The 9,658-nt window shown below is 40.7% G+C and overlaps 1 protein-coding gene and 1 long non-coding RNA gene across 3 annotated transcripts; one reads left to right on the top strand and one right to left on the bottom strand.

Annotated features, from left to right (window-relative positions):
- Nucleotides 1-1,232: 1,232 nt before the first annotated feature.
- LOC109636219 (pro-opiomelanocortin) lies at nucleotides 1,233-6,866 on the bottom strand. Of its 2 annotated transcripts, none has more exons than XM_069515264.1 (3): nucleotides 6,659-6,866; nucleotides 3,786-3,912; nucleotides 1,233-2,192 (listed from the first exon to the last, which is right to left on the bottom strand). In XM_069515264.1, the coding sequence occupies exons 2-3, from the start codon at nucleotides 3,903-3,905 to the stop codon at nucleotides 1,617-1,619; spliced, it is 696 nt and encodes a 231-aa protein (XP_069371365.1). In that variant the 5' UTR covers nucleotides 3,906-3,912; nucleotides 6,659-6,866; the 3' UTR covers nucleotides 1,233-1,616. The 2 variants fall into 2 exon arrangements, with proteins under 2 accessions (XP_069371365.1, XP_069371364.1); XM_069515263.1 differs by lacking the exon at nucleotides 6,659-6,866 and adding an exon at nucleotides 4,057-6,345.
- On the top strand, nucleotides 2,634-4,653 carry LOC138405600 (uncharacterized). Its single transcript, XR_011239396.1, has 2 exons — nucleotides 2,634-3,120; nucleotides 3,759-4,653. It is a non-coding gene; the product is annotated as an uncharacterized lncRNA (long non-coding RNA).
- Nucleotides 6,867-9,658: the final 2,792 nt, after the last annotated feature.

Here is a 9,658-nt window from a genome sequence, read left to right as displayed (position 1 = left end):
GGTGTGATCTCTTTTTTTTTTTACTATTTTTAGTTGGTTTGTCTGCAGGATCAGGCAAAACACGCTGAACAGATTGACACAAAACTTGATGTGGATCCAAACAAATCCAGATCAGATAGTGGATTTGAATGTGGTGTCATAAAGGGACTGTCCTAAGCGGATGTTTGAGATACACACGACTGCAGAGGATTTCCATCATGCATCATGGGTAATTTGGAGACTGAAAATAAAAAAAGAGATTTGACTGCAAACAGGTGTGACAGTTTGAGTCCTCAATCAGCTGAAGCACTCAGCAAATATTTCCACAGCTGTTGATGTTCTCTACGTCCCTCTAAAGGACGGATACTGTTCCTGGTGCACAGCTTACACCAGTGTTTGTGTTTCTGCTGCCGGCATCTGGGTTTATCAGAATTATAATATAAAGTCTAGATTGTATATAAAGATGGACGTGTCTCTGCTTCCTCACGCTGTTCAGCACTGAAGCCAAAATACCCTTGATATGAATGCTGCCATCTTGCACTGATGATGTCACTGGGAGCCAGAGTAGCGATTGTGGGACCAATCACAAGTTAGTCTCATCTGTCAATCATGACGTTTCAGCATCAAATAACTCGTAAAACCAAAAACATTGAACATTTACCTAAAATGAAAGAAACCATCTTTGAGAAAAATCTATTTGACGTGTGCTTTGACTTTTTAGTTTGGTCAATGTCCCATCCAGTAACGTGGAGGAGGAGGGATTTATGACCTATGCTGCAGCCAGCCACCAGGGGTCGATCAACACACTTTGGCTCGGATGTCGTCCATCTTAATAAACAGTCTATGGTCTTTCCACAGACTGGTATCCAGAAACTGGAGAGAATAATTATTAAGCCCCGAAACCAAACATCTAGCACCAAATAATATCCAGTACATAAAAAAAGTGTAATACTTTTTGTTCAGGCCTCTTAAGACTGAAGCCTCTATTGTTTAGGTCGTGTTCTAAGGTGCCTAACAAATAGAACAGTCGCTGAACTGCAAACGGACTTCAAATGCAGCCTCTGTGTCACTTTGTTCTTCCTCTTCAATACAAAGAAATTAGAACAGCTCTGACTTTTTATTATAAAGATGCTTCCCTGGCCTCTTGTCTCGCAGACACAAAATTAAAAAAGATATCTGACATGACACACAGGTGTTTCTATTATTTTGTCCACCCCTTCAGTATCGTCTACAAATGAAATCAGTCGGACGGATTTTTGCCACGAACACAATGATCTTTAATGTTATAATCAATTTACAAAAATCATACCACTCTGTAACTAAACTTTTCTTCCACATTCACCTTTAGTTTCTTTTTCATAACATTGAATCAGTAACGACACCTCCAACCACAAAGAAATAAACAAATACAACTCATTAGAAAGCCTTCCAGTCAAGGTCAAAGTGGTCAGCGGCTGCATCACAGGTTTTTTATTCAACATAAAACCCACAAGTTATTTTTAACAAGATTAAATTAAACAAACCTTTGGCTCAGAAAACACAATCAAAAACTGTAACTCAAATGAATTCATATCTGTGGGTCATAACATGCAACGACTATTGGACTTGTTCAGCCTCCCCCTGCCTTTCTGCTTCGTTCATGCCATTATCCTCTGCACATCCTTCTGTAGAATATTCCTCAAGAGGTTAGCTAGCTGCGCTCTAGATTTCTCCTCCAGCGGCTTCACAAGGCTGCCGTTACGTTTCGAGGTGGGTGGGTTGCCCCATCTGAAGTGGCTCATGCGATAGCTCCCAACTTTTCTGTCCTGCGGGCGCAATGGGACTTGAGGCTTGACCCTTGCCTGCTGCATTCCCTGGTTCTGTTGGTTCTGGTCGCCCCTTGTCTCGTCCTTGGTACCACCCACCTGCCTGCGAACCTGAGCGTGGAAGCCGCCCTCAGAGGAGCCCCCTCCCTCCAGAGACGACATGAAGACTTTGATGGGCCGGCGTTTGCGGCCAGTTGGTTTCCCCCAACGGAAATGCTCCATCGAATAGGAGCGCCGCTCGTTGCCGTGGGGTTTCAGGCCCGACTCTGGTACCTTGTCTTTGGCAGAGGCCAGAATGGCCAGAATGATGCTGAGTAAGATGTCATTTTCGTCGTCTATCTTCAGGGCCAATTTATTGAGCTGCGGCATTTCTGCCTGGATCTTCTGTATGCAGAGGCGAACACAGTTCTGCGTGGAAGAAATCAGAGAAGCAACTAGAACATTTCTGTTGAGTCATTAGCTACAAAAAGAGTTGATGGTACAACATTATCGAGCATTTATCACTTTGATGCAGATTTAATCCACTAGCATCCCAACTAGAAAGATTGCTGATGACACTCACATGTTCATCCTTGAATAAATACGGTCTTACAGGCTCCCTGACTATAGCTACTGAGAAAGTCAATGTGGGCGAAATCAAACCTTCTCTTTAAGATAAAACTGAAATCGAAAAATACATTATAAGCAAAATCTTTGTATCAGTTCTCAGCTGTTATTTCTAATCATGTGTAAATCATTATTGTTAACAACAAACATACACATTATCTCATAACAGCATCAAACCAGCTGAGTAATAAGTCTGGATCAAAAACAGGTCACATCTGGTCTGGTGCTTGTTATCGCGGAGACGGTGTCCCCCCCCCCCCTGTCCATGTTTTTGTTGGTTGGTTTGTTTGTGAACAAGATTACTTAAAAAACACCAGAGGGGTGACCCTGAAACTTGGTGGAAGGATGTGATATATGTTGGGGAATGTTACGTCCCCCTCTTGTGTCAGTTTGGCGTATGTGTGTCCTGTTCCGTTCCTCTGTTTTCTCCCCAGGTGATCAGTCACTCAAGCCCACCTGTGTCCAATCAACCCACTGGTCCTGTCTGCCAATCAGGAGCTCCACCGCCACCTATATATATGTGCTGTGTTCATGTGTGAGGCCCTTGCTTTTGAGAGAGAGAGCCGGAGAGGTGCTGTTTTTGAGTTGGCTTGTTGGCTTCTGTATTGTTCGTTAGATGGTGGTGTGTTTGGTCAGAGCCGTGTTGTTTCTGTATTCCTTGTTTGGTGGTCTGTACTCGGTGCAGTGTTTTTGTTTAATTTTGCCTCACGCGCAGGGGAAAGGTCAACAGGTAAGACACCCATGGGTTTACATTTCCACCCAGTAGCCTTACACCTGTTAGAATCACTAGGTAAGGAGTAGGTGACACACCATGTATTTATTATGTGTGGAGTAGCTTAGAATTCGGATTCTGTGATAGCATAGTGTTGCTGCACTAGCTTAGGACTGCACGTTTTGATTTATGATTTCTTTGCTTGGGCACCGCTCATAGTTCCTTTGTTCCCTGCGGCGTTTATTTTTGTAAAATCAATTGTTTCTTTTACGAGACCCTTGGTTTGGTTAACTTGTGTGAACACACCACACACCCTGCTCTGCGCAGTGTTAGGCCCTTTCAAACATCCCTAGACACTATACAATCAAAAGGGTTTGTGCTGATCCAGATAAGGAGGCGGGTCCAGGAATTTTTTTCCACATTTTAAAAATTTTCTCTGAGAATCTCATGGATCTAGATTTTAAAAACCTAAAACATATTTATATTTTTATATTTCTGGATCGTATCTTATAACTGGTGTTTTGAAGATAAAGAATCAACACAATCAAGTTCAAAATGTGTTTGTTATGCTGCTGTTGTTGTGTCCATGTCTTTTTTTTAAAGCACATTGAACCATAAATGAAATGTGCCTCATGGTTACATTTTCCTTTTCTTAGTCACATCAGTGAGGGAGGTTGACGCACCTGGATCCGTCGCTCATTGCTCAGGTTGTTGCAGAGGGAGCTGTTCAGACACACAGACCCAAACCCTGGGATGCACACGTACGCCATCACCGCCACGAACAGCCATTGTTGACACACCATCTTCAGCCTGGAGGACAGAAACATGAGAGAGGCGTCTTTGAGCTGAACAACCGAGCTGTAACATCCAGGAAGTCCTCTTGAGAAACACTGGAAACATTACTCATTCTCAGAAATACAGCAGGTGCCTCTTGAGCACCACACTTGCACACACCTTCCTCCATTCCTTCTCCAACGAGACATGTTTCAACGCTGTCTTTTAGTTTAAATTGTTGATTTATAGCTGCGTGTCATGACTGCTGTTTCTTCAAACACCAATTATCAGCATTCCTCTTTTGGACAAAATCAAATTTATTGCAACAGATGGTGTTGTTTTCAACATTAATGAAAGGCCTTCAGAGTGACTCTATTTATGTGGAGTCTGTGACACTCCCTGAGACACTTGATTAGGATTTGCTGCTTTCAAGGGGCTGTCTGAAAATGATTTGTGCGGTAGGTGGGCTGATGGGAATTGGGAGGGAGGAGTGGGTTCTCGTGCTTCAGATTAACATCTCAATATTTTTGTTGCAAGATTTACTGTTGGAGAAAGAAAGAAATGACAGGCACTTAAAGTATCATATTGCATGTTATATAATCCTCATATCTTCATGAGATCAGACCAGATTGTTTCTTTACATCACTATATGTCAGGTTTTATTGTTGGATGGCATAATTCACCTGCACATACAGAAAACAAACCGAGGCATGCATGTAGATCCAGCACGGTAACAACATCAACCTTCTGCTGTTTCAATTACACAACGTAAAGCAACATCTTCTAATGCATCTGTTTCACATTCAAATCCTCCAAGCAAAACACATGCTGGCTTTAATTACGAGGCTGCAACAGGAAATGTGGTACATTTGTCACAGCGGTTGTATTTGGCATTTTCAGCATTTTGACACGGGAATAATGAAACGAGGCTAAAACAAAAAACAAATGGTAGCTGTCAAGCACACAATAAATGTCTTGTGGGAAAACATTTGTGCAGCGTGACGACAGATCATGACCATTCCTGACAAGATGGGAAATTTATTGCTTGACCTCTTTATTGAAACAATCGCTGTTTTGATTTTTGATGCAGATGTTTTTGCTGTAGTATCATAGCCACGTTCCATTAAACCAGAAGTTGCAGCTGGAATGCTCCCTCAAGTCGGAATTTCGACTCGGAGGGTTAAAGAACCTCTCCACCCCCAGAGGGCCCCTTGGTTCGTCAGTGAAAGCTGTAGTTTTTACTGTTTATTAGCACTTCTGTCATTATATGTGCTACAGTGTTAGCATGTGTGAAATGCAGCGTAATGCGATATTATGAACTGTTTTTTCTAACATGGGTAGCTGGCTGATGTAAACAATGTTCCTGTTCAACTGGAACACTATCAACTCGGGTTATTTGGGTGTGATGTCAGTCCGAGGGCTGGACAATGCACCCAAAACAACCCAGATTGAAATCTTAACTATTTCACCTTTAACCTATGTTCGTGCAGATTTTACAAAGTCATACATTTGAATTATTACAGCACAGTTTTATGAAAGAAGCAGCAGTTGATCTGATTGAAAATCAAGACTAGGCCTGGTTAACATTTTATAGGGTCAAGAGAAAATCTTTGCTTTGATTTACAAGGTTCCCCCCCTTTTAGTACTATGCTCTAATATATCCCAGATGGTCCCTAAGTTATGTAGATGTATGTATTTTCACAACGTCCAGAATTTAATGTTGCAGCCTTTGTAACCCTGTTGAAAAGAAATAAGAACCCTGACTAACGGTTTCTTTTCAGCTGCTCAAGGGCGCAGCAGCAGTGATGATAGTAATTCAGTGATTGATTATATCAGTGATTGGGCTTTGAATTGCCTGAAGGTCCAAAATCTGAAAAGCTCAGGGAGGTCACAGGACAATTGAAAGACAAATGAGGATAAACGTTACCTCAAGGACGCCAATCAGTGCACATGCAAGCAAAAGACAAGAAGAGGCTGTGGTCACACGGCTCGAACACATATCACAAACTCCGCACTGAAGTGATAGAATAGATTTTTCTATAAATGACTTCATGGCAAATGCCTCCCCCTCATCTCTTTGCTGCTGTTTTTCTATCCCTCTTTCACCTCCTGTTCTTTCCCTCCCTCTGTTAAACCTTTCAGAGTCAAGATCTTCAGGAGGTTGTGTTTTTATGAGCAGAGAAAACTTTTTAGAATCACCACCATCTCATTGATTCTCAACAACTTCACAGATATTAACATTTTAAAGCCCATGCAAAAAAAATAGCCCATCCCCTCTTTTTGTGAAAACTTTTCTACCCTGCTGCTTTAAATAAAAATGTTCTTTTCCACCTTTTCTTTCATTTCACTGGCAAATTGCATCTTGTTGAGTCTCCTCCTTCCTCCATTATTCTACTCCTTGGTGGGCCATCGTCTTTGTAACTCTTGGCTACTCTCATCCTACAATATGACTCACTCAGCTGAGCTCTGCTCTCCACAGACACACTGTGTTCAAAGAAGCTGCAATTAAAATAGATTGAAACCTCGTGCTTCAATGGTATTCAGAGTGATTGAAGGGTTATTTTAGTAATTTTTGTGGTTTGTAACAGTGCAAATATCAATGGACGGCAATTCAAATGACTCTTGAGACAAAAAAGCTGAGGAATGTATGAAATCTGCGGCTGCACATCTCAGAAAATGTCAGAAAAGTCTACAACAATGATGCAGAAAGTGTCTTCATTCAGAAAAACAACAACCAGACACAGTTTGGATCCAGACCACAGAAAACAATTTGATTTTTTACCTTTTCCAAATGTTTTCCTCTCCTCGCTCCTCACTCTTCTCCTTGCGTCTGTCCACAGATCTTCCAGAGTGGCGACTTCTTCAACGTGATCCCTCTCCTCCTCCTCCTCTCCTGCCTCCTCTCTGCTCTGATGAAATTCTCAGTCGGAGAGGGTCTGCTGCTGCTTCCTCAGAGGAGGAAAGCTCTTTTTATAGACACATGAAGTCTCAAGGCCTCGGGGTGTGATCTAGGTGAGGGGTCTCCCGCTCCTTTATGAATGGTGTGTGTGTGGCAGGTATAAAGGCCACCCACACAGTTTTTAATCAGTGGTGCAACTCACGTCAGCAGACAACAGGTGAAGCATTATTAAATTAGTCCTCTTCAATCCTCTTACGTTTCTTCCACCAGGACGCAGAACCTTAAGTGTCTTGGGTGGCTGATTAATAATAACAATAGTAATTATTATTATTATTAAAATTATAACAATAACTTTATTTGTAAAACACTTATCTTAACAAGGGCAATGAACAAACACTTTGACGACTGTGGCCCCCATTAACTGGAAGAAACCTTGATCGGGGATCACAGGGTCATTTCAGTCTTCACTTAAATAGAATTTCTTGACTGCGTGTTTGAGTCTGTCAGTCACATGTTTACAAGCTGACAAAAAAAACAATTACTGCTCATCACTCAGCCCATGTCAATCTCTGCATTAAATCCTTCAAAGGCCAGACCTAATCACTGACACCTCGACGCCCCGGGCAACAAAAGGGATGGAGAGAAGCGGTGAAGGGTGCCGAATCAATTTGGCTGATTGGATAATTTCTCTGTGGCTCTGCCTTGACAAGGTAGTCATGAGTCCCTTTGTGGAAACTTCATTTGGAAGGTCTGACTCACTGGTTGAACGTCATGACTGCACACAAACACACACAAACACACACACATAGGGTTTTCAAAAGGTTCTGCTGTAGAAAAGAAAACCACTTTCCTTTAGCCTTCTCATTGTCCTGACAATCACATTCAGCTTTCTATAGCTGTTTGGATGTTTCCACGGTGTAATGTATGTACAAGGACGAACCAGAACAAAGAGGCAAAATGTGACTGCTGTAAGATGAAGCCATTAATCAGTTTCATTTTTATATTACACTGTCTTTATTAAGAATTAACTAAATAATCCTCACACATGCCTCGGCCAAGGCCGCATGTTTTTTTCACAGGTTTGATGAATTGTTCCCTGGAAAATCAGTAAAAACCTTTAAATAAAAACCTCCCTCACTAAATATCATGATGTTAAAGAAAATGAGAGAAAACTCTTGGATCCACCCCTTTATTCAGATCCACGCCCAAATTGAAATCCTTCCACAGCCCTGAAATGAGGAACTCTTTGTGGGGAGTTGTATGTTTGCCTTAGTGTTAACTGTTTGTTAACCTCTGAACGCCACAGTTTATATATGCAGGTATGTTTGAGCAGGTATGTTTGTATGCATATATTTGGATGAGTGTATGTCCATTAATAAGTATGTATGTTATACGCATGCATATGTATATGTATGTAGGTGTATGGATATATATGTAAATACACTTGCTTATATATATATATATATAGAGAGAGAGAGAGAGAAATGACTATTGTTTCAGTATTATTACAGCTTCCTTATGTGTTTAAATTTTTTTCATTGTTATTTATTTATTTGTTTATTTGTTTTTTCCTTTATTTTGTTGAGCTTGTCCATGGCAGATGTTGTCAGGTGTCTACGTCAGCAACCAAGGTCAGGTATGTACATGCTGATGAAAAGTTCAGGGGTTCAAGGAGGGTTTGTTTGTATAATCTATGCTGTTTCCTACCTGTTATCTTGTTTAACAAATAATACAAACTCTAAATCATAATTTAAAAAAAACCCTTCCACCAAGTTTCATGGAAATCTGAATAGAAAACCAACATACTGACAAACACGGGTGAAAACATAACCTCCTTGGAGATGATAATACATAAATATTGTAAAGTAAATATTGTGCAGATAAATCATGATTGATTAGAATCATGCATTAGCTCGGTAAAAGAGATCAGTTGCACACGTTAAAATATAAAAGACATTTAATCATGTCATAATAGCAAACAATAGTGGAAAAGTGGAATTGCTCGAAAATGTTATAATTTGAATTTGAGGATATAATAACTGCTTCAAAAGCCGCAATTATTCCTTAAACACTTTTCATATTCAACAGGATTAAGTTGCTGCAGGAGAACCTGAGATTATCGTCTAAAATGCAGCATAACGATGCTTTCCGTTTTGTATTTTTTGCATTGGAGTACACCTTTATACAAATACATTTATTTTTAGTATTTTACACAGAAATGTGAGATGAAGCAAAGTCAATTAAACACAAAGGTTGAACTGAATATTTAAAAGATTGATCCCCTCATGATACATTTCCTCATTATTTTGACGAGGTCTCGTATTTTGCACTATTTGATGACCTCCAGCCCCTCAGGCGGCAAATTCCTCACAGACCTTTTGTTTACATTGAGCTCCACATCCTCATGTCGCGAAGAACATATGGTTTGACTGATGCTCTTATGACCTATGCTCTGGTACAAAGACCTCATGACAGAAGATAACATGTGACCTTTGTGCCACTCCCTGGAGTGCTCCCATGGAGAAGGCACGAGATTCGTCTCCAAACCAATCAATGTCAAGTATGGGTATCAAACCAAACAAGCAGAGTCAATAGTATTTTCACTGTTTTAGGCATCAGTCAGAAGGAAAATCTTCTGTCTATCTGTGTTTCTTTCCAAGTGCAGCATAACTCAGTCACAGTCAGAGTGAGAGGACTTTCCACTCAGAGTTCACCATATTACATTATACACACACACACACACACACACACCATAAACCTGGAAGAGACTGGACATACTGTTCCTGCAACAAACCAATAAACTTATGTTTATATAAATGTATGTGCAGCTTTTGAAACTTTCCTTATTATCCATTATAATTAATTTCATTATGTGCTCCGTGT

Source organism: Paralichthys olivaceus, chromosome 19, assembly GCF_024713975.1.
Source record: "Paralichthys olivaceus isolate ysfri-2021 chromosome 19, ASM2471397v2, whole genome shotgun sequence".
Lineage (NCBI taxonomy): Eukaryota > Metazoa > Chordata > Actinopteri > Pleuronectiformes > Paralichthyidae > Paralichthys > Paralichthys olivaceus.
Note: the sequence above shows the minus strand (reverse complement) of the source record. Positions and strands in the feature narration are given on the sequence as shown.

Coding starts and splice junctions, on each gene's coding strand:
- LOC109636219 (XM_069515263.1), bottom strand. CDS start 4,085: ATGTCTCGTTGGAGAAGGAATGGAGGAAG. Junction 3,913..4,056: donor TGGAGAAGGAATGGAGGAAG/GTGTGTGCAAGT, acceptor TCTGTCCTCCAG/GCTGAAGATGGTGTGTCAAC. Junction 2,193..3,785: donor GCAATGAGCGACGGATCCAG/GTGCGTCAACCT, acceptor TCTTCCACGCAG/AACTGTGTTCGCCTCTGCAT.